This window comes from Danio aesculapii, chromosome 5 (assembly GCF_903798145.1).
Source record: "Danio aesculapii chromosome 5, fDanAes4.1, whole genome shotgun sequence".
NCBI classification, from domain to species: Eukaryota; Metazoa; Chordata; class Actinopteri; order Cypriniformes; family Danionidae; genus Danio; species Danio aesculapii.
The window spans coordinates 34,725,381-34,751,776 of record NC_079439.1 but is presented as its reverse complement, the minus strand read 5'-3'; the positions used below and the strand labels follow the sequence as shown (position 1 = coordinate 34,751,776).

General features: G+C 35.8%; 1 protein-coding gene across 1 annotated transcript in view; it reads left to right on the top strand.

Moving 5' to 3' along the window:
- The first annotated feature begins 1,114 nt into the window (after nt 1-1,114).
- The window catches only part of garnl3 (GTPase activating Rap/RanGAP domain like 3), a 104,979-nt gene continuing 79,697 nt past the window's right edge, over nt 1,115-26,396 (top strand). The window contains 1 exon segment of the mRNA XM_056458044.1: nt 1,115-1,675. Within this exon segment, the coding sequence (XP_056314019.1) occupies nt 1,575-1,675 (101 nt within the window). The 5' untranslated portion in view covers nt 1,115-1,574.

The window sequence follows — 26,396 nt, the reverse complement described above, 5'->3', positions numbered from 1 at the left end:
TAGTATGAATTGAAATAAATGTGTATATATTGACAGCATATAGTACATGTAAGGTGTCTATATTTATGTTTCAGAACATAAAATGTTAAAATATGAGTAAAATAATGTTCCATCCTCAGTCATCATAACATATATTCACTTTCTTTTGGCTTTTATCAAGGCTCACCACAGTGGAATGAACCGCCAATTACTCTTGTATGTTTTACCGGTGGGTGCCCTTCCAGCCAACCAAGCACTGAGAGTATACTAGCTCCTAAACCCCAGTGCTGGGAAGCACCCATTCACACATTTATACACTATAAATTAATAAATTACATTTAATTACAAACAGATACTGTATATATCCAGCTTTGTACTGTATATTTCCCAGTTTGCTCGAGATGACAGTTTTCTTTCAGGATGAGAGCTCAGAACAATTCTTTCCAAAGTTCAATAAAAGTTTTTTTTCATTCTGTTAACACTTACTTTACTGTACTGCTCCTGTTTCAGGAGTGAGAACTGAGTAGGAAACTATTAAACTAAGTCTATTTAATTCAACTATAGCACATGCTGGAATGTGGAGGAACCACATTTAAAAATGAAACAACACACTTGTTCTGAGCAGTAGCCTACACAATCACACACGCACACAGATGCACAATAATACATGATGACAAACTAAGGAACATGATAGTATGAATGTAAACAAATATAAAATATATACATTTAATAAGTATTTTAGGGGCTGTACTGGAATCATTGATTTTACTTTACTATGAAATAACTTATTCTTGTTCTACACGCGCACACACACACGCGCGCACGCACGCACGCACGCACGCACGCACACACACACACCTATAGGCCTATATGTCTCATATAGGATGCTGTTCTTAAAAAACTTGGCTCTGACGCTTTTGAGGTTTGTCTTCCTACTTCATAACGGCGAGTAATCTATGAGTCACGATGGTGATAAAAATAATTAAAGAAAGAACACTGCCTAAAGAAAAACATTTTCTTCTCAATAATGATATTGTTCTCTCCAGGGAAGAGGAACAAAAACGACAGTGCGCAATGTTCGTTCATTTGAGAGAGTCAGTCGCCGCCCCACAAAAAGAAAAAAAAATCTTATTTTTTTCTCCAATATTCTGGGTAGACATTAGGACCGCGCAGACTCTACGGCTGGAGCGGTACATTACTCCAGTGTACATCCCCTAAACAACGGGGGAACGGGGGGATCGACCCGGAGATTTTTTTTCACCGACGACTTTTTGCACTTCTAATCTGGAGGAACCGGAGTGAATGGAGTTCACGAATCCTTTCCTCAGCCCTGAGCACACTGAATCCACTTGAATCAAATCTTCTCTGGCCACAGAAAGAGTGTGGCTCACTTTTAGGCTTTTTCCGTTTGAGGAGGACCCACTGTTGATCTTGTATCCCCCTCTCTCTTTGTGCGCCCTCCCGGTTCTCCATTCGCCAGACGCGGAGCAGCAGAGCCGCATCACCATCCTCATCATCATCAACGGCGCTCGCGCTGCTGCTTCTGTGTCTCTGCGCGTGCAGTCAGGACCCGTGCGACCCGCTATCCCACCACCATGAATTCGGATATTAACATGTACTTGGGACGAGAGAAAGCGGGAATCATGCGAAAGAGAGCCCTGCTACTCAGGAAGGGCTGCAGTTTCGAAATAACGAGGTGAGTTGATATTAGGTGAAGGGGTTTCTTGTGGGGAGTGGGCAATTTGAGAACACCGCATCATCCGGCTACCGGATGGTGGGGTTGTAAATTATCACAGTACTGTGCAGAGCATCTGAGATAGACGTGTTTTACTCAAGTGTGTGGGTTTTGGACGAGCTTTCAGGGGGATTTGGCATGGACATGCAGCATATTAAAGGGTCTTAAAGCTGTCACTGGGGAACTTAGAGTCAACAAAGATTCACTGGCAAGACTGTCAGCAGATATTGCCAAAATAGAGCATTCAAAGTACTGAAACAGACAGGGAAAATAATGTTGAAAACAGACAATGCAAACATAATTAAGAAAACATGGACGGTTAAATAAAGAGATAAACGATAGCACAAAATCAAGGCAAAAGAAAATAAAAAAAAAAACTGTGCGCGCGCGAGCGCGCGTTTCACACGATATCTTAGAAGGTTTTGTGGCTTCTTGACAGTTAAGGCGCAAGTCATGGTCCATTACGCGCTAAAACATCAGCCTCTAACAGCCATAACCCACTTTTTTCATCGGGATTCCCCAAGAACCGTCGAGGGGAGATCCAGGTTTTCTGCAGAACAGATGTAGGCTACTCAGACAGCTATAGGCTATGATTGAGATATGCTCTTTCCTATAAATGCGCATGCATTTGAAGTATTGACCCGTTGATCTTGTGTTTGTAAGAGGATTGTGCTTTCATTGGACCGTTCTGCCAGTGAAAGGATATGATAGGAGTGTTAAAGCGTGTGCTCAGTAATAACACTGCATCATTGTCAGATACACCAGCACAAGGACCAGTGGTTCTGCACATGAGCTGTTGTGTGTGTGTGTGTGTGTGTGTGTGTGTGTGTGTGTGTGTGTGTGTGTGTGTGTGTGTGTGTGTGTGTGTGTGTGTGTGTGTGTGCGTGTGTGTGTGTGTGTGCGTGTGTGTGTGTGTGTGTGTCAGAAATGGCGAGACACACAGACAGAGGTCACACCCCATTTTGGCATATCACATGTACTGGGACCATCACTGCAGTATAATGGTGTGACAATATTATATCTATATAGGACATAGATCATTTCAACTGAATCATTATGAAATTATAAATGCTGTAAGTACAGTAGCATAATGCGCATTTTCAACTCTGTGTAGATTTCATTTAGTAGCCCTATGATGAGAAATGTTGACCTCAGTACAGTGTCCATATTACATGTTGTTACAAATGATCAGTAGGCCAGTGAAATGCAACAGTTGTCATCCTCAAATTACATCACTCCATTTGTGTATGTTTGCATGCAGGGTATTAGCAGAAAATGTTGGGCCCTGGACACAAGACCAAGGTGGTGGGCCTCTCACAACGCAACACCTCATTCAACACCAAGGGGTTCAAAAAAGGGTCAAAAAAGAAACTATTGTTACACCTAAACTGGCTATACAATTTCAGTCAAGCATTACTTTTAAACGTTCAAGTTAAAAGTTGGTTAACAGCTTAGAAAAAAAACATAGAATTAGTTTATATTGTTTATTGCTATCAAATGTCAATCATCTCACTTTCATGACAGAATTATGCGGAAAAAGAATGCACATTCAATCCTGCTTTCCTACGCACTGCTTTTCACTCCTGAAACTGCAGCACAGTAAGTGTTGATAGAATGAAAAAAACTGAAAGAAACCCCTGGTGTCTTGAGCAGACTGGGAAATTAGCTGGTTATATACAGTATCTGTACTCTCAGATAAAACTGTTGCAGTAAGATCATCACATTATTATCACCTATTTATCATCTAGTCTTGTCTGGTTTTGAATTGTGGCACAAGCTGATTTTATCCAACAGTGCCGGAGGAATACAAGACCAAATAATTTTCCTTTTTAACATGGGAGGGCACAGACTGCTAGCCAAAGAGAGGTGGCAAAAATTGTCTATATGAATTATTAATTTTAAACAGATTCTTTCAAATTGCTGATTTATCAGGGACACAAGGAACTGCCTTTATGAATAAATCACTCAATCATTTACTCAACCAAGTCATGCAACAACACTAATTTATTCACACTAGAGACTGGATGGATGTAAGATTTCTGTAAGATTCTGAAGTGTGCTTTCAATAGACACTTAACTTTGCCATGAAGCTTGTGTGGAAAGTCCTTAACCTCTAAGTGTCGTCTGAATTGTTCTAAAATGAGCATTTTTCTCAGCCTCCTATGTTTATGTTCAGTTATTTCACTTTAAAGGCAATGAAACGGATCCTTTTCTTGAATCCATTTTATCTTTTACCTCGGTGTCAGGGTTTAAGAACCTTTCTGTTCAGAATAAAAACACACCAAAACAGATAGTTAAGTGGTCCAGTAAGCTGACTGGGGTGTCACTAGCCAATGTGGAGGCTCTGTTTACCAGGCAGCTCAAGAGAATTACAAATTCAATTTTAAGTGACACTGCTCATCCCCTACACTCAGAGTTTCAGCTCCTTCCTTCTGGTCGCAGGTTTTTAGTATCAAGAACTAAATGATACAAAAGTAGTTTCATACCAGCAGCCATTAGACATATAAATAAGGCATAGGCTAAAGCAGAGGGATTTTCGGCTTAGTCCCTTTATTAATCAGGGGTCGCCACAGCGGGAATGAATTGCCAACATATTCAGCATATGTTTTACGCAGCGGATGCCCTTCCAGCTGCAACCCAACACTGGGAAACACCCATACACACTCATACACACACAAACACTATGGACAATTTAGCTAACCCAAGTCACCTATATATACCACATGTCTTTGGACTGTGGGGGAAACAGAGCACCCGGAGGAAACCCATGCAAACATGGGGAGAACATGCAAACTCCACAAAGAAATGCCAACTGGCCCAGCCAGGACTCAAAGCAGTGACCTTCTTGTTGTGAGGTGATTGTGCTACCTACTGCGCCACCTTGACGCAGTTATTTATTTATTCTTTCTTTATTTTTTACGTTTATCTATTTATTATTTTAGTTTTGTTATGTCTTTATGTCTTTATGTCCATTTGTTATTGTTACTATGTGAGGTTTTTGTGTGGCAGTGTTATGAAATGAGGACTCTTGATTGCAAACCAAATCTAACTTTGGGTATAAATAAAGTAACCTAACCTAACCTAACCTAAACCAATACACAAGAGCCTGAGGAAAATACTCATTTTAGAAGAACAATTGAGACAGCACATAGAGGTTTCTGCATCTGAACTCTTCATATGGAAACGTTTTAGACACATTTTATGCAAATGACTAAGCTTATGCATGCAACTCTTTTTGAATACTCCAGATTCACTAATATTTACATTTACATTTAGTCATTTAGCAGACGCTTTTATCCAAAGCGACTTACAAATGAGGATATAATATAATAACAAGCGTATAAACATTTTTTGTGCTTGTACTCATTTGATGTCAATTAAGTGAAAGCTTTCATTGAGAAGTTAAAATGTGCCTATAAATACAAATAATCTACATAATTACTATTGAAAGAGATCTAGAGTCTTTATGATCATGTCACTGAGTGATTAATTCAACCAAGTCAATTAATTCAGGAATCAAACATAGTGTAATGTATGTATTGCTCGAATACTCCACAGCGTATTCTGATGTGGCTATATTTGAAAGTGTTTAGTTTGTGATATAAAATTGTAATAATTGGCTACATTGGTTTAATCTTAATATTCAGCATAAAAACAATGCCCCATAAGAAAGTGCTGCGAGAGAGCTGCTGGTCATCAATGATTCACAGAAACATGAAGACTGTATAATGTGTGACCAAATTGTCTTAATATTTTGGATGGGCTCCACGGAAGGCACCTTATTTTTACACAAATTCCTTCTCATATAAACCAAAAATTGCATGCTTCTCAAACAAGCAGCAAATTACTCCCGTGGACTGACTTATTGTGTGCAGACAAGGACATTGATGAGGAGGAAAATGCATCAGCCCCTAACAACGTGTAGGCGAAAGGCCCACTGCTTTCACTTTATTCCTCCGTAATGTTTTATTATGAGCACATTGTTTTCTCGAGTGGCAGAGGATAACATGATCATTTAGTTGTTTTGAAGGCCGCACACAAACACACATGCTCTGCACTGTATGTCTATTTACACGAAAGGTCTGGTAAAATGCAGTGAAACTGGTTGTTTACAACACAGTGCTGTCCATTCGGGACTACTAGTGGTGTGTCTGTAACAGCTACTCTGTTTTGCCTCCTTTTTATCTATACTGAACTTTCTCCTTTAATTACACACTCCTCCTTTCTCCCTTTGGGTGCTCTTTCATGCACCATTTATTTTGCCCACTCTTATCTACTTCTTTTGTAGCCTCTCTGTCAGGAATCAGTTGTAAACACCTCTAATTGGAATTTAATTCCCTCAACATCATAAATCATTCAAGACATGAAGATACCTGTTGTATATTAGCCTTTTGGGGCCTTTATAATCACTAGTCTAGAGATGCCCAAACTAGGGCCCGCAGGCCAAAGTTGGCCCATGGTAACCTTTGATTTGGCCCACCATCCCATCTAGGAAGCGAGGGAGAATAATGGCGACTGTTTAGAGATTGCCATTTCAAATTTTATGTAACCTTTTATTGCTTTGTTTTATTGTTAAGCTACAAAGAAGCTAGCTGAAATTAAATGTTTTAATTTAAATGGTTTAAATTAATTATATTTAAATTAAAATGTACATACTGTCCCCCGACGGATAGAGGACAATGCAGAGACTTTGATGGGCGAATCAAGGCAAAGGCAGATTCTGCTTGACAAGTGTATTCAGAACTGAACTACGCTGTTATAAAGGGGATTGTTTTTATGGCAATCTGTTATAATTAAAGTTATATTGCATTAGTTAACATGATTCAAAGTAACGCTTTCTATTTATTTTTAAATATTATCAAATGAAATAGAAAATTATGCATGGCAACTTCAATGTAATATATCTTTGTATATTTACCTTCGGCCCACGACCTCTTTCAAGGATTTTTGGATTTCAACCCTTTATACAAAAAAGTTTGGGCACCCTTGGACTAGTCGAACCAACAAGAATACTAAAAACAATGTAAAGTGGAAGAAAATTACATTCAGTAAATTCCAGAATCAGGAGAATCAGGAGAGTCTGGTATCCAATGCCAGACTCTCACATACTATTATTAAATAAAACAATGAAATCTATTGAATAACAAGAGCTAATACTGTTTTTCAAAGCAGACGTACTGTAATACAACCACAGATTCTCATTAATGTGATCATACAAATATAGCAAACCACTTTTAATTTGAGGAAATGAGCACAAATGTTTTTCTAGGGAATTTGACAGATGGTTTTGCTTCATTTGTATCGCCGCTATAAAACAGAAATAACAGTGGGCTGCTCACATTCACCACAGAAAACTCAAGAAAGCCTCACTTTAAAGTACTTAAAATCATCCCTAGACTAGTTTCTTTCTTTTGTTGAACTCAAAAATAGTCATTTTGAAGAATGTTACTAACCATTTGGTAGCATTACCTTCCAAAGTGAGCAAAAAAATTAAGATATTGCAAAATATTGTCTCTGAGAAGAAAGAAACATAAAAATGGGACGAGTAAACGATGACAGAATTTTTACTTTTAGGTGAACATACCCTTTAAACAAACTTCCATGTGCACAAATGTATACTATATGCAAAAAATCGAGAAATCATTTGTAAAATGTATAACTTTTATTCATTTAGATTTTGTCATTGTGATTCAGTTGTAGATATTATATTTCAAAAACTATGAAAATATAATAATAATTTGCCAAATTTGTGCCTTACTGAATTATTTCCAACTATCATAATTCTGAATAGGGCTGGGAAATTAATCGAAAAGTAATCGAAATCGACTTTCAGAACCTATAATCGATCAAAATTTTGCAGGTCAATTTTTTAATTGCTTTCCCAACCATTTGTGGAGTCACGTAACCCCGTTCCTTTAAGGCTGATTTAAACTTCAGCGTCGAATGCACGGGCATCCAGTGCAGCCTTTGCATGGTCGCATACCTGCGCCCCTCTCAAAAAATATAACTACACGTCGCACGTTTGCACTACATTGAAGATGACTGAAAACTGTAACAGAGATGCCTTGAGACGGCATATTTTTCATTACAATAAAATTATTATTTACAATAAAATATTATTTTACAGAAGATTTAAGAAATGTTTTAAATTTAAAAAGAAATGTTTTAAATATTATTTGCAGGATATACAAGAGTTACATATTTTCTTACTCTTTTAATATTAAAAAACATTGTATTTGTTTCCAAAAGTTATTTATTTGTTACTGTTAGTTTCATGCATTGTAAATGTGTTTTCATTTCAGTTGTTCAACGTTGATGTTCAATAAATAATAATAGAAAGTAGATTAGTGTGTGTTTCCTTCCATTATTTTAAAATCAAGTAATGCACCCTTTATTCAGAAATCTCTCACTTGTAATATGTGAGCATATTTACTGTACAAAACCTGTCAGTGAACTATGAGGCCAAAAAATAAAATAAATGAATAAAATAATCACATTAATCGTAATCGAGTTAAAATCGACAATTAATCGAGATTTAGATTTTAGGCCCAATCACCCAGTCCTAATTCTGAACCTAAAAGTAAAACTAAACATGTTACCCAACACAAGCCTGCACTCTGTAGTCTATACTAACAGAGAGAGTAATGCACAGATATGAAAGTGAGAAAGTTCATGTCACCATTTCATGTGTCAGGGTGGAGATGACACTTTGAGTCACACAGAGTTCATACTTTTTGTTCTTGAAGCGTGTGAATGTGTGCATGGTGATCAGCTGAACCCTAGTAACCTGGGCATGTGGCTGCATAGTATCTCTTGCAAGTCGTTTGATTCATTTAGATTGCGCCTCAGTACAAACTATTAGCAAGAAGAATGAACATTTCTAGTACTTGCTATTTTTAGCCATTCCTCCTCAATCTTTTGCTTTAGAGCAGGCGGCCCCGCAGTTTGTACCAATCTGATAATACTAGCTCTTTAGCTAACGCTAATCACTCTCAGCTGTGCCGTCTGCATGAGCTCCAGCAAAACCTCGTCATTTGCAGAGAAAAATGGACGGAAATCAAGCGAAAGAATAAAAGAAAGAGTCCCGCTCTGATTACAGCCCTATGTAAACTTTCATTCCGCGCCCACATATGCTTCCATTTAAGGTTTAAAGACACATACCTACACATTAGTGTTTTTCGCTCTAGAAAGCCTCACTAGGAAAGACTCTTTTCCCATTTTAGCAACCTTGGAACGCACCCAGCGTAGGATGGATGGAGCTTTTTGGAGTTTTGCCTTTGGCTGGACCACTGTTTAAAATACTAGTGGTTAAATCTCCACCACAAGGGCATTTACACTGGGTGTGTGTAGAGTAAATCTGGCAGTGTGGGTCACATAGATTTGTTTTAGGATGGCAAGGGATCTTTGAATTGGTTAGCATGGAGTTTTCACTGATCACAATTAGCAAGAAGTAGAGTCACTGGATCACTGGGGGAAATGCCCACTGACAGTGGTAAATGTTGGCAAAAGCAGTTTACCGTTTTTTTAACAGAGGTAAAGGAAATATTTTCCACATGTTTTGCTTGTGTATACATGTAGATGACTTACACAGCTTGCACCACCTGGTGGCCACTTTTTCAAGTTGACAATTAATACAGGAGCATGTTTTCATATTTTGTCAGTAATTAATGCAGTTATAGATGATATCTGGAATGTATTTAGTGCTTTGCTTACTGAAATATTCAATATGCAGTTTTAGGAATGGAACTTCACATATACAAGATTTAATGACGAAAATATATATATTTATTGTACATAAATTACTGTAAAATAAAGTAACTACATAAACAAGCAAAAAATTATCAGAAATACTATTTAGCAGTTATATTTTCTATGATTCTGTGAATATAGGTTACATATTTTGGTGCATTTAAACAAAAAGATTGTTGGCAGATTTGGCACCTATTTTACCCCTTTTTTAAGATTTAAGTTAGGTCTTTTGTCTTTCCAGAATGTGTCTGTAAAGTTTCAGCTCAAAACACCTATCAGATTATTCATTATATCTTTCAGAATATTGGAATTTTCTGCTTTTAACACACTGTAGCTGTTTTTGTGGCCTGTGCCTTTAATGCTTGTTCTCCCCGCCTACCGTTCCCACATGCCAGTCAGAGTGTGCCTCAATCTCCGCCTCGGCTGTGTCAGATAAACAGCACAGTGACAGAATTGAAGGAAGCAGATCTCACGTAACGTTTGTGAGAAATACTACAGTAAGAAGTAAGAGATTACCAATGATTATTTGATATATTTGTTGCAGAGTTAATTCAAGCCTTTTTTCAACGACACACACCCAGACATGGCGCATGTTTAACTTTGCAACTGTTTTTGCACGGAAAATGTGACAGGATACATGTTAATGTATGGCTATCCGTTATGTTAAAAAGATTATTTTAGTCACCAAAGATATATAGAAATAGAAAGATAATACATTTAAATTCAAGCAAAATGTTTAAAAAATAAATAAAATAGAAACTACAAAATGTCAAGAAAATGTTTTGTGTCTCTTGGTTTTTGCTCTTTTTAAAATTTGTATTGAATAATTTTCCTTAACACATATTCGGGCTGTAAAAACCTTTTGGGCCGTTATCATAAGTTTTTTGTTAGATTAGTTTCAGATTTGGCTTCATACGGACTAATCTAATGTATATGCAATAAATATGATATTGTATAGGATCTTATAGAAAATATTAATTTAAAACATTTTTTTGTGAGGGGTGTACTTATGCTGATCAATGTATATACTGTGTACTGCTATGGAAATAATTACAGGATAACTTGACAATTGTTGGTTTTTCCCGGTTTTCTGGATTTTATAAATATGAGTTGAGCAAAGTAATTGTAATATTTGTGTATTCTTTAAAGGTCTAATGACATTTCTTCTAACTTTCCAATGAAGAAATGTTATTTAGAGCATTTTATTTTACTCCAGAAATTGACAGTTGCTCAGAACACAAACGGGATTGTTGTAATCTGAAAACCAAATATTATTTTCTTATCTCTTGTAAGACATTGGTATTTTGTTGTCTAAACAAATAAATATTAAATGTTCTTTTTGTACAGTTGCATAAAATTAAACTAAGAGCTCACTGCTGTTGGATCAGATATTTTCTTGCTCTACTAAAAAAGCGGAAAGATGCCTTGATGGCTTTTAACGCAAATAATCAAAGGACATTTGTAGATCAGTGTATGCAACACACATATATCACCACTAGAGGACACTGTGGTAAAATATATGAAAGACTGGATTTTGAGATGAAGAGCCAAGTTTCAAAACTTGGCTTTATGACCAAATTAATTGTTTATGCACAGCATTTTTGTATTTGGTTTCCAAAAGAATGGCACAAGATGTGGTGTTTACCTGCCAAGGATGACATATGACACCCCTTGGTGAACAATACAAATAGTGGAAGTTTTGCTGCTGGTTGCCATTTGATCCAGTCTGTAGTATTCCCTAAGGGCACAGAGTATAAGCATAGTATGGCTAGTATTGCTTTCTATTCATCCAGCTCATTTGTTATTTCTACATGCTAAATTCATAATAAACAGCTAAAGATTTAAGGATTAAAATAAGAGACTTTGCATTTGTTAATACTCAACATTTTTTTGCAACATTTAGTTATTAATATTTACTTCGGTGTGTTGATCTTTCCTCTGGGAGAGTTTATCCTAACCTGTGCCCTCAGTCTGATCTGCTGTAAAATGCCAGCAGTTCACAGACTGGTGCTTAAAATGTCGCACTGTCAGACATTGGACCCCACTCTTTATCATAACCAAAGGACATAACCTTTGTGCCACATCTGGTCAGTTGTAGATGCGCTTTTATATGCAAAGTGCATGTTTGTGTCAAAGTCGTGATTGGTCAGATCATCTACAGGACATCTAAGTTTATAAGAGAAAAGGTTGCTGTCCTTTAGAGTCAGAATTGCTCTTTAAATCTGCTTTTTTATTTATTTATTTATTTATTTATTTATTTATTTATTTATTTATTCCCCAACTGACTGACTAATTGTCTAATAACTTAAATCATTCTTTATAATTTTTGGGTAACACTTTACAGTATGGAAACAGTACATGAATAATGATGTATTAATATGTAAACAAAACATTACTTTATTATGAACTCATGATGAGTTAATGCATGTGATAATCATGAACTAACCTAAACTACAAGAATCATATGAGTTGATGTGTAAATAACGGCAACCTTAATTACTTGTCAGTACATGATTGTTTGTTAATTAATGTAGTAATTACCACATTAGTATGCTTAATTTAACCATCATGAATTCATGATACTGTATAGTTATATACGTTATAGTTAATGTATAGTTATATCATGACTTTACTTGGAGGGGCACATCATCATTAACCCATTCTTAACTACTCATGAACTTCTTTAAGACGTCCAACTAGTTCATTTACACTGAGTAACAATAGTAAAGTGTTCTGTCAACATCAACATGAACAGTTTAAACAGAGGATTTCTTGAGGAGTTAAGGATGAGTTAATGGTAATGTGCCCCTCCAAGTAATGTCATACCTATACATTAATAGCTCATGAGTTCATGTTGGTTACATTTAGCTTAAATGTTAATTAATACATTAATTAACAACATGTACTAACAAGTTAGTTCTTGAATAGCGCATGCATTAACTCATCATTAATTCATAATAAAGTAATGTTCAGTTTACATATTAATACATTATTATTCATGTACAATTATTGTAAAATGTTACCATTTTTGTGATGCCTACTCTTTGAATCAAACTCGCATGATTTTTTAAGTAAACAAAAATCAGGTTTAATAGAGCTTTAACATATTAGATGTAGTTTGTTGTTTCAGTTAAAAAAAACTCTAATTTAATAGTTAATTTAAGAATTTGACTGAATGGAGCAATGGTGTTTTTGTTGATTGTGCTCGGTGTTGATTTTGTATAGCATGATGTCAGTGAAGGTGTTTAACATCAAGGCTGATCTATGTGGGAAAGGATCGTGCTGTGCTTAAGTCTGTACTTGGCAAGCAAACACACAATATGTTCATGTGATTTTGGGCCCACTCGATCTTTGCTCTGCAAGGTGTATAAGCATGTGTGTGTGTGTGTGTGTGTGCATGTGTCAGAGAGCTGAGGATCAGTGGTGTGTTATTAGAGGATTTTTGATCAACACATTTCTAATTCTCAGGTACACATACAGGAACAATTACTTCAAAAAAAAAAATAGCACAGCTCGTATTGCAGATTCCAGCCAGATATTCTCATGGAGCTCCATCGACCTACATGTATTTAAATCTTCTGATGGTCCACAATATACATGATGCCATTTACGACTTATGAGGATCCTCTTGATGAGCTTTGGGGATTTATTTATTAATTTGTGTATTGTTTTTCTGTTGTAATGAGGACTGACAGTTTTACCTTTGCAAGGATTTGAACTTTGTCATTTTGAGGGTTATTTTCCCTGTAACCCCTCCTGGAAAAAGCTACTGCGACAGAGACTCATCCATGATCTGCTTTAAGTATCAGGACACCAGTAGGTAAGGTTTTATTGAGAAAAAAATGCTAAACTTGGATTGATTTTAAGCTTGAATTAGGGATTTACATAAAGCTTTGATTGAGTGCATTGATTTAATATTAATGAGCCTATTTACTATATTTACTTTAGCTAAACAGATGTGTGTTTATCTAATATTTGCTTGTCAAATTCATGTAGCGGAAGCCAAGCAGGTCCTATATCTGTCAATGACAATGCAAATACTAATTCCTTTTGAATACAAACACAAATTCAGTTCCACAGGGAGAAATAATTTGTTTTTAAGTCTGTAATCTATATGTATCGTGTTTTTAGTTACAAAACAAGAAGGGGTCTGAATTTAGCTATACCGTCCTATTAATCTGATGTTATGGAGAGACCTGCGATTAATACTGCTCTTGTCATATCAATTCATAGAAAGCATTTGAACTGAGGCTAGATATCTTTTGGTTTAGGGAAATGGTCATATTTTACACACAAAAGGAAACTGCCAAGGGTCTTAACAGTAGCACATATGATATATTAAGGCATGATAGAAATATTGTCTGGAAACTTTGTTTTTGAGCTGATATTGCCTTAAGAGTCGCAGGGGAAATTGCTATCCTGTGTTGTTGAATGAAAAAAAAAAGGAAAATCACTCTTGCTTATGTTGTATTGCATAATTTTATAATAACAAAGTCTGCTACTGTTATTCAAGGTCATATCATTTTTGTGTTGATACCAACAACTAGAATATGTATGAACACTAATGCAACTGCCATGTGTATTTCTGCTGAAATCTCAGTTTCTGGTATAGTATTCTAACATAGCAAACTCTTTATATTATTATAATAAATAATTTAGAATACTGTTTAACTTTTTATTACATTTTACTGTACTAAAACATAACAATTAAGAAGCTAAATATAGAATTTATGTAAAGGTAAGATTTCCTCAAGATTTCATTTGGAGATTACTAATTAGGATTTCAGATTCCATACACTGCTCTGCACTGAATTTATAGAGGCCAGTGAGGCTACACAAGAGATCAATTGAGCACAGAGTTCATTCACAGAATGGAATTTCTTGCTGCTATATCTGCAAAAGTACTCCTGTATATAAATAAAATTTTTGCATGTGATATTTTGATATATTTATTTTCATGTTATACTAATCATCAACAACAACAGCAGCATCTTTGCTAATTCTGGAAACAGATTTCTAATGCTTCATTCTTTAGAAAGATTTTCTGAATAGCTGAATAGGCTTTGTTGAAGTGCAAATGTAGGCAGGATATGTGTATCGTTATACAGTTTAGCCAGTGTATGTCAGAATTTGTTTTAAACTAAAACCCATTTTCCAGATTATTATTAATATATGTAATATATGTTGACATGTATTAAAAAAATGTCCCAATGGAATTTTTAAACCTTTATTTTACCCGGAAATCTTGAGATAGCATTTTCAAGAATGTCCTGGATGAACATATAATAAATATTGCAGAGCATCAATACACATAAAAAATAAATCAATTCAAAATACAATTAAATAAAAAGTAACTATAAGAATTGTAACACCAAAACATATCCAGGCTACAAGTAAAATACGCAATAAGATTGCAAATAATTTTAAGACATAATAAATGTTTATCTAAATATATATATATATATATATATATATATATATATATATATATATATATATATATATATATATATATATATATATATATATATATATATATATATATATACACACTATATATTATATTACAGTTTGCCCCACAACAGAGGGAAAATCTGAACCACACACATTGCCATGAAATTAACACTCACTAAACACCAATTGGGGGTAAAAGGATAAAGATTCTCAAGTTTTTAACGAGTACGGTTTATAAATGTGTTGTCTACAAAACGCACAAATTCATTAACAAAAGCGTTTCCAGCAAAATATGTGCAATATTAAATTTGTGGTTTAAAATTTCAAAGCAAAGGAGGGAAAACAACCTCAAGAATTTACTGTTATAATAATTATTCATCCATTTATTCATTTTCTTTTTGGCTTAGTCCATTTATTAATCTGGGGTTGCCACAGCAGAATGAACCGCCAACTTATCCACCATATGTTTTACGCAGCATATGCCCTTCCAGCTGCAACCCATCACTGGGAAACACCCACACTCATTCACACACATACACTATGAACGATTTAGCTCATACAGTATATAGCCAATATTTCCAATTTACTATAACCTTCTATGTGAAGCTGCTTTGACACAATCTACATTGTAAAAGCGCTATACAAATAAAGGTGAATTGAATTGAATTGAATATAGCGCATGTCTTTGGACCTGTGGGGGAAACCGGAGCACCCGGAGGAAACCCACGCGAACATGGGGGGAACATGCAAACTCCACACAACCGACCTAGCCGAGGCTCGAACCAGCAACCTTCTTGCTGGAAGGCGACAGCGCCACACACAATAATAATAATAATAAATTGCATAATTTTCAAAAAGAATAAACTATAATAATATTAGATAACAGAAAATAAAAGTAGACCAGGCATAACAATAGATCCAAAATGAATAAATAATAAACCGATAAAAAATTACTTTTTTGTTCCATTTGTTATTTTGTTGTGCTGATATTTTTAAACAAGGATGGCAGGTGCAAACTGAAAGTGTGATACTGCTTTTAGTACTCTTCTGCTTCACTCTTCCTGACCATGCATGCAAAGTACAGCTCTTTAACAATTACATCATTATAAAGCACAGTCCTGTCTAATGTGCTATTAAGCTAGCAGAGCCAATGTGAGACGAATGCTACTCTTCTCTTTGCATCCATGAGTTGAATTTCTAAATCTCTGATGTGACTGCCATGCACCTGTCTGTTGTTTATAGTCATTAGCATCTGTATTCTGCATGTGCTGCTGTGGTCAAAAAATGTCATTATGGTATTAACTGTTGTGCATTATTCCTCTGTAACGTGTCTGTGTGTGTGTGCGGATGTGTATGTGATTACTGCACCTGTAATTTGAACCCTTATGTTGACAATGAGGTGCCCAACCGCACATTTCATTTGGTGCTATAATACCCACAAGCCTCAAGACAAAGGAGTTTAGGTTACCAACAGGCACAAAAGCATGTGCGCACAAACCTGAACACAAACCCTTCAGTGCACAAACCCCACATTCATACTGACTACATTTTATCTAAAACCCTATTTGTTTTGTTTTTCACCTTCCAGACAAATTACCAGACATTTTTCCCGGCTTTAGTTTAAATTGCAAAGTGGTCAAAACTAAAATAATAAATATAAAAATTAAATGTTCTAAAACAGTAAATAACAAAAAAAAAACAACAACAACAACTATGCACCTCATAAAGGTTTATAACAGTGTCCACTATCCGATTTCTTGAGTGAGTCTTTGTTGTGAACACAATGAACAATAATTTAGGGAATTTACTCACCTATTTAAATGTGTTTGTCGTTCATTTTTTTATAATGAGTGTAGCTAAAACTACCCAGTTGTTTGCTTAAATTAGGATAAGATAAATGCTTATCATTTTCAGGGTTGTGTGACACAAAGTAAGATATTTCAGATGAAATCCGAGAGCTCTCTCATTGTCCACAGACAGCAACGACGTTCAAATTCCAGAAAAGCAACCAAAACATTGGTTCAACTGTATTCAAACGAAGCTCCACGAACACTTTTATACACAAAAAAAACTGTACAAACTATTTTGTTTGGTACTGTGTCAGCATCAGTTCAGAGCACTTTTACAATAGGCAATCCGACACTTATGTGTCGCAGTTCTGACTGTAATGGCAATACATTGTACTGCCCATAGTAAATGTGCACCCTGACTTAATGTTTAATAGGGCACTCACACTAGGCTATCCGACCCTTGCAAAAAATTACTGCAGCTTTTTTAAAGAATACTGCAGTTTTTTTAGGAATACTGCAGTTTTAGTTTACTTCTGGAAGTGCAGTTTTTTGGACACGAAAAAACTGTGTTATTTAAATATATTGCAGTATTACTGCTATACAACTGAAGTAATATAACACAACTAACTGCAGTACATCTGCTGCAATACAACTGAAGTACTACTACAGTACAACTACTGCAATAGTACTGAAGTACTACAACTACTATAATGCAGTACTGCCACTGCAATACATGTTAAACAAAAAAGTGCACTTCAGCTTTATTATGTTTTGCAGTATTGTTGATGTATTGCTGTAGTTATATTTCTGAAAAGTGCAATACAATATATTGTGATAGTACTTCAGCAATACAACTGAAGTACAGAAACCTCATTTGGAAATCATTGTCCACCGAGCAGGAAAAGTAATAGTTGTACTGCAGTTGTATTGTAGAAGTACTTCAGTTATATTGCAATAGTGGTATGGCAGTTGTACTGTAGTAGTAATTCAGTTGTACTGCAGTAGCAGTAATGCATTATAGCAGTTGTAGTACTTCAGTACCATTTCTGTAGCTGTACTGCAGTTGTACTGCGATAGTAATTCAGTTGAACTGCAGTAGATGTACTGCATTTGTACTGTAGTAGTACTTCAGTTGTATTGCAGTAGATGTACTGCAGTTTGTTGTATTGTAGTACTTCAGTTGTATAGCAGTAATACTGCAATATACTTAAATAACAGTTTTTTCGTGTCCAAAAAAACTGCACTTTTCAGAAGTTAACTAAAACTACAGTATTACTTTAGAAAACTGCAGTATTATTTTCTTTTTTTTTTTTTTTGAACTGCAGTCATTTTTTGTAAGGGCCTTCTCAGTTTATCTATTAGTAATTTACTTCAGTTGTACTGCAGTTTTTACTGCTGTTGAACTTTATTGCATTATAGTTGCTGTTGCACTCTTCAGTTCACTGCAGTTATTTTTTATTAAAGATTTTTGCAAATAAACTAAAAAATAAAAAACTACTTAATTCCAAAAAACATCCCTGAAAAAAAGACAAAATATTCTTGGAAGATGTTGAAGAACAAACCCCTTGGAACACAAGTGCATTACAGGTCTTACCACACCAATGGCATATAGACTGCAGCAGCAGAAGTGCAGTAAAGACGGAGTTTACTGGTTTTTACTGCAGTTTACTGCAACTTATACTGCTGTTGAACTTTATTGTACTGTATTTAAAATGTTTATACTTTATTGTATTGCAATTTTGATATTGTATTTCATTTTACTGCAGTTATACTTCTATATACTGCTGTTGTAGTCATACTGCAGTCTTACTTCAGTTTACTGCAGTTATTTTTTGTAAGGGGAACCATGCCCTGAGCGCGTTTCCTGGTTCATTTGACAAGTGTGAGTACTCCGAATCAGGCCCTGGCATGGTTCAGTTGGCTGGCCCTGGCCCGGTTGGAAGGTGTGCCAAATTGCGGTATGGTCGGGCTCTGGCGTGGTACGCTTGTAGTGTGAGTGTAAAGTGCTCCTGAGCCCAAAACCGAAAATGCGACGTCACTTTAAAGGGACTGTTTCATGTGGATTTATCAATCATCCTTACTTTTCAATGAACACAAACTGTTATAGTTTATCAAAGATACAAACCCCTCACTGCAAGACAGCTGCACCTTCAGCAAACCTCCTAATAAGTGCAGTACAATGACTTTTATGATAATTTATGAGCATTAAATGTGGTGGATTTGTTCAGCAAAATATTTGACCGTGTCACTGCATTCCAAATGACTTAAAATAATACAAAAACGATATAACTAAAGCAATGTCCACTGTGCTGAGCGAGAGCGCTTCTCTTCCTGTTGAACTGAACAGTCACATCATCGATGACGTAAGCGTGCTCCGGCTCAAAAGGTAAAATAGATGTGAGTGCAGACCATCAGGGTAGAGGGGAGTGGGGACAAGCGCACTTCGGCATGGTTTAAGGCAACTGTGCTTAGTGTGAGTACACCTTTTACTGGTGAAGTTGTTTAACAGGTTTTTTTAGGTGCATAAAAGTGTTCCTGGATGTTTCTATGATTACAGTTCAATCACTGAAGTCCTGTTTAATGTTTTGAGAATAGTTTTGGTTCCTTTTCTTGAGTTTGACCATTGCTTTGCTGTCAACGAGAGATGAGAGAGCTCTCAAATTTCAACCAAAAATATCTTAATTTCTGAAGATTGTGTGAGAACTAATCATTTAAGCACTGTATTGTTTATATAGATCTTCATATAATTAGAAGCATTGTTACTCACCTTATAGCTGACTGGCCTAGTTTATGGTTTGTAACATTTAAAAAAACTCTGAACTTGCACCGCTAAACGAATATTAATACATAATTACATCCTAGATACATCCATTACTAACCTAAGTCTTCTAAACTACTGATATAGTTTACTACTGATATAGTAGATATAGTAAACTACTGATATAGTGAAAATTTAGTTTTTAGCAAGACAGGCAGAGCTCCTAGATACCCAAACTTTACATTTTTTAGCAAGTGCATTAGTGCAGCCATACTTTGACTATGCTGCTGCTTTTTGGTACAGCGGTAGTTCTAAAAAAATGAAAAATAAATTGCAGACGGCCCAAAATAAATTGTGTAGAATTGTTATGAAAGTACCTCCACTGACACATTTAAATAATGAACATTATAGCCAAAGTAATTTTTTAAAAGTTGAGTTTGGGGTAAAATTTTCTAAATTAGTGATGGTTTTTAAAATTTTAAAGAAAATGGTCCCAAAATATTTTCTTAATTATTATGTTTTAGTTAGTGAGGTACATTGTCATACTACAAGAGCGCATAGCAGGGATATTTACTCATATAGATATAAGAGTGAATCAGGTAGAAATTCTTTTTTGTGTACTAGGTCTGCTGATTGGAATGTTTTGCCCACGATTTTTAAAGAGATTCAAATTAAGAGTGTTTTAAAAGGGAAATAAAAAATGGTTGTTTTACAGTTGACGTTGAGGATTTTGTTGTGCTGAGTTGCTGAGCTGATGATGTTTGCACTCCATTTATGTTTTGCTCGTTCATTTTTTAAGAATATCGAGGACCAAAATGGATATAAGCCTGTGGCTTTTTGTGTACTTTATCCTCGACAGTTTTTGAAATAATGTATGAATTGGTCTAACTGGACTTGTTTGTATATTTATGTTAGAATTGTCAAATAAAATCAATCAATCATATTTTTATGAGGATTGTATGACATATTAATTATAGTCAACTGAATGTCTAAAGGAAATTATCAAAATATTTTAACCCCTATAAATTACTCCATCCTTAATATGTTATCAGATCTATTCATTACGCTTCATTCCATAATTACCTGTGATGACATCAGGGAACACCCTGCATACTAGATACACACTGCTCATGTTACTTTTGTGTTGGAGTGTGTTGCATATGTCAGTTTGGACAAAAACAATGCTGTTCTACTAGTGCGCTGAAAAAAAGTGAATAGTTGACTTAAAAAAACGAGCAAACTGGCTGCTTTTAAAGCAATTAGTTTAGCCTTTTTTTAAAGAGAGTCATTTCACGTCACATCAAACTCATTGTATTTAAATAATTAAGTAAATGAAGTATATGTTCTAACTATACAATTATAAAAAAAAACATATCAAATTAACAGTTCCAAGTTACTGCTTTTCTCACATCTTAAGGTAAAGGTAATGACTCACTTTTTAAAAGTAATGTAACTACTTGCTATTTACAGTGTAATAATGAAGAACAATAAACAAATTTAATATCTTCCAACTGCATATCTCATTTTCATATACACGAGAGTCTCATAATCTTGCTTCCTGTCTGTTTTTTCAACACTCTAGCATTTAAAGGGCACCTGCAGTATGATCAAAATCAAGTTGTATGTAAGTACAGTTTGTTCACAGTCATATTGGTGAGAAAATAGGATATAAATCCCTCTTGTTTTGAGGCCCACTGCAACGTGCCGTAAGAGTGTGGTTTCCCGCTCCACCGAATTGATTGAAAGCCGTGTATTAACATCTCTCCGTAACGTGTATAATCATATCAACAAGACAGGACGTGCGCAAAGCAACTGCGATTAAAAGATCTGTTCAGCTCTCTGTGATCATCAATCAGCATCAAATGAGATCAAGAGTGAGATCTACAAGTTTAAAACATTTTTAAAACAGTGCATGTTTGGAACGAATTACAGCTATTCTACCATTTTTACTTTATTACCACAGCCACGTGTCAGTACAATTATAAAAGAAGACGCTTCAATCCCAGTTTGTGGACGTTAAATCAGGTTTATTTTGAACGTTAACATAACGGATATCTATACAGCAGTGGATATTAATGTGTATCCTGTCACATTTGTTTGCAAAAACAGTGCAAAGTTAAATGCGTGCTCTGTGTGTGTCTGTATGTGAACTTGTGTGTGACTCATTCTCATTGACTCATTAAATCCACAATAAATACATCAAATAATCATTGTTAAAGTTCTTACTGTAGTATTTCTCACAAACACTACGTGAGATCAGCTTCCTTCATGTCTGTCACTGTGTTGTTTATCAGACCCTGCCGAGGTGGAGATTGAGGCACACTCTGACTGGCACATGGTAACGGGGGGGACTAGCATTAAAGGCACAAGCAACAAAAACATTCTGAAAGCTATCATAAAGAAATCTGATGGGTGTTTTGAGCTAAACATTTACAGACACATTCTGGAGACACATAAGACTTATCTTAAATCTTGAAAAAGGGGTAAAACAGGTGCCTTTTTAAGTGTTGTGCAGATGTGTAACGAACAGAACAGGCATGTAGATGAATTTGAGTGTGTGACATCATCAGACAGTGAGGGTGAGTCGAGAAAGAGAGAGAGATTAAATGAGAAGAAAAGGTTATTGTCTGAACAATGACCTCATTGCGCCCCTCAATTCTGTGCTAGACAGGAGGATTATGGGTAGACCTGGGGGCAGCAGGAAGAAGAATGAAGGTTATGAGATCTTAGGGTCATAAAAAACACTGTCTAGAAACACAAAAACAGAAGAAGTGGATGCTTGTCATTAGTGCTCTGTGTTTTCAATCTGTTTTGTGAACACAAAGTGCACAGCATAGAGACAGACGTCAAAACATGCAAACGTTTACATCTCGACCAAATGCAAACACGTATGGCTATAGTGCTGTCTGCCTTTTGAAAGGAAGCCAGTGGAAAAATTATGGTTATCCTCATTTGCATCGACTCACCTCATAAAGCAATGCGTTTGCATACAGAGCTGGTAGAAACACTTATTCCTTTGCCACGATGAAGCAGCTGTAAGTCACAATCACCAGTTGTGACATTATTAAAAATCATGCAAGCCTGAATCTTTCTAATGTAAATGAGCATCTTAATGAGAAGCTGTCTGGCTCTGCAGCACCATGATCTCGGGTAGCGATACACGCTGTTCAACGCACCATCGGCAATGGCTGTGTAAATGCCACAAAAACGATGTTGACAGCAAAACTAACAGACATGGAAGGAGGTTTTGCTAATAAATGATGCTCGGTATTTCAGTGAATGCACTCAATTAATAATAATCTTTCACCCTTTAAATCACTTTGCACAGAGGCAATTAAATATACCAATTAAAATATTTTACCAAGTGTTTCTGTAAGAGAGAGAGAAACTATATTCTAACATATACTCTGTAAAAGAGTAAAATTAGTTAGTTAACCGTAAGTTGCACTTACAAAATTATATTTTAATGATGATTTGTTAATTTATGTGGGAAAAAATTAAAATTTTATTATTATTATTATTATTATTATTATTAATAATGATAATAATAATAACACAATGATAATAATAATAACATGATAATAATAATAATATTAATAACAATAATAATAACAGCTATTTTTAGAATTAACAGCAATATATTAGCCTTGAACATCAATATTATTATTTTAGATAATATTATTTTAGAGATACCAACATTTTAGGTTCCTCAAAGAACGTTTAGGAAAATGGTTCTATAATGAACTTTATTTTTCTCAGCATTAAGAATATTTAATAACCGAATACCCTGTATACTATAAATACACTATATATAGTGTGCACTATAAATACACTATATTCCACTATAAGTAATCCTTTTTGTGCAGGTGAAATGCAAATACTCAAACTACTGTAATTAAGTAGTAATTCTCTGAAATTGTAATTTACTAAGTAGCTTTAAAAATGTTTTTAAAATACTTTTTTAGTTTTAAAAATACTTTTACTTTCCCTTGAGTACATTTTTAGTGCGCTACCGCTACTTATACTCTACTACTTTCCTTTAACCTGCAGTCACTACTTTATTTTTCCTGTCTATGGGGATTAGAAAAATCAGTCCTGTGATTCCTGTCCAATCAAATCACACAGAAGATAAATCGCATCATACTGAACTACCTCAAGACATGGGCGATTTATAATTGCAGCAAACTGTTTGGAAGAATTAAAAGTGTCCAAGAAGAAAAATCTTTACATGCATTGACCCAGAGACTGTTTAGATGCATGTCACTGATGAGAAGATGACGGATGTTTACTGTATGGTGACCAAAATGGCCTTAAACACCAAACAGGCACAAGATGTCAACATGACGTCTGATTGACGTTGTACCCCAAAGTCGTGGGGACGTTGCATTTTGTTTGAAAATAAAAATCGGGTTGACATCAGAACCCAACGTCAGGCCGACATCGATGTCCAACGTCCAATCTAAAATCAACCAAATATCAACGTCAAATGTTGTTACTGATTGACGTTTTCTAGATGTTACCACTATGACGTCTATCAGATGTTGGATTTTGTTTGCCATACCTTATGATTAAATGTCAGTATTTGATGTCAATATGATGTTGGTTTAAGATGTTAGCTTGACGTTGGATTTTGGTCACTTTCTAACACAACCCAAAATCAACCAAATATCAACATCATTTGACATCATTATTGGACATCAAAATAATGTTATCCTTAGACGCTGGCTAGATGTTGAATTTTGGTCAACTGACATCACGACCTAAATCCAACCTAATATTAACATCTTATGCCATTGTGTGCCTGCAGGGCAATGACTAAATGCACTACAGAATGTTACGTTTACACACATCCACAAATTACATGTAAATGCATCCGCTTTTTACAGCGTAATACTCACTACTCTTAAGTATTTTTGAAAGGTCTACTTTTTACTCGTACTTGGAGTAATATTTAAAACAGATACTTTTACTCTACTTGAACTACATTTGTAGGCAAGTAATGATAATTTTACTGTAGAATCCAAGAATCTTTATTTTTAAAGAGTTATGTGTTGCCTAATAATTGACGAGAATAGGATTCACAGATCCCAGTATGAACTGTCACATTCAAACTAAATTATTTTTTTGCTGTAATTAGGTATTTATTAAGTCCTATGTTGGTTTTGTCATAATTTAGTATCATATGTGTTTCTTTATTGATGTGTATTGTATGTGAATGCGACACTGTGTGCATGCTGAGGTGCTCTTGGCCAGTTGCTGCTCATATCTGCTTTAATATTTTACCATCTTTAATTAATTTGCGGCGGGTCTATTGCTTTGGTAACGCACACACGCATGCAGATGCAGACAGTGAAAATGCGGTTAACAAGCTCCCCCACCAGACTTTCTCGGTCACGAGCACGGCGCGCGGCCGTGAGGGGACTCCAGTCCACGAGAATCTGCTTCTTGAATGTTCAGTTACGCGCGAGGTGTGTCCTGTGTGTCCACATGAAACTCACCACTGCGTCCATCAGGTGCATAAAGAAAGGGACCCACTGAAACGCGCTACCAATACTACACAGACAACGCGATGAAGGGAAACAGTGGCACACGCAGCTGTAGGGACAATGATGGTCACTAATATATCTCTTTGAAAGAGAAGACTAAGAAAAAAAAGGAGAGGGACAGAATAACTTGCACTGCGGGAGAGAATAACATCGCATGGGGCCATGAGCGGTGCAGACCCTGCAGCGAACAAACTGTTGAGTTTCAACCAGCGGTAAAGCATTCACTTTCTATATCTGTTTTATGACTATAGATATCGACGATTACATTGAGATATTTAAAATCAGATGTTGTTTTGTTGGAGGTTATTCTGACTGCATGAGCATCAGGGGGTTACAGGCTCACAGCATCTCATTTCAACGCGCAACAAGCGGCAGCCTCCCAGAGTGATCAATCAATCAGCACATTAGATGCGGATATTGAAAACGTGCTTTTGCTAAATGAATATAGGCATTTCAGGCTTTACGTTTCTAAATATGTGTGTTTGCATATGTGTACGATTTAAAATATTGCGGTCTATTAATCATAGAAACCCAAAAGCTAATATTCTGTCATTTGCTGATCCTCATAGTGTTAACCATATGTATTTTTCCGTGCAGGACATGTTAAGCAGTATAACATTTTCAATAGCCTACACATTCACTGTAGGAAAATATGCAATGAAAGTCGGCAGTGACTGACTTTGCCATTTTGTTTAATATCTTCTTCTTCTGTGCTTGTCTACAGGCTTGAAACAACCTGAGAGCGAGTAAATGATACAATGGTTTGATGAACTGTCGCTTTAAGAAACAGCTGCGCTCTTATTTCCCTTCAGCTCCGCAGTAATGTGTGTGTTCCTCAAGTCCGCAAGTCTTTGCATCTCAAGTGTTCAGATTAGATTTAGTTGAGAAAGAGGAAACCCCACGTGCTTTGTCTTACGTATGGCGTATAGGATGCAATGCTGAGAAACAATGTTTCAGACTTTCCCAATATGCGGTAGTGGGATACACTAGTACGGAAAATCAGTAAATTATTCAAGCGAGCGCCTCTCGGTAGAGTAGACGTCCATGCGCCGCTGTACAGCCACTACTGACGGTTTTACAAACTGATGGTTTGTCAGATTAAAAACTGAATGAAATGATGGATAAACCAAATGTGGTTTGGTTTGGTTTGGTTTAAGTTGTATTTGTCATAGCAAAATGGGTCCAGTGAATCACCCGCAAGCAGGTGGTTTTCCTGAAGACCGCAGCGAATCTGCGGTAATTTGAGGTGAGTGTGATGTCACTCTGCAATTGTTTACATGACAGCATAATGAAGCTGTCCACTGAGTGCTGGACCTGTTGACGAGTTCCAGCTAATGTAGTGTATCACACTGACACATCTTTCGTTTTATGGAACAGATCCACAC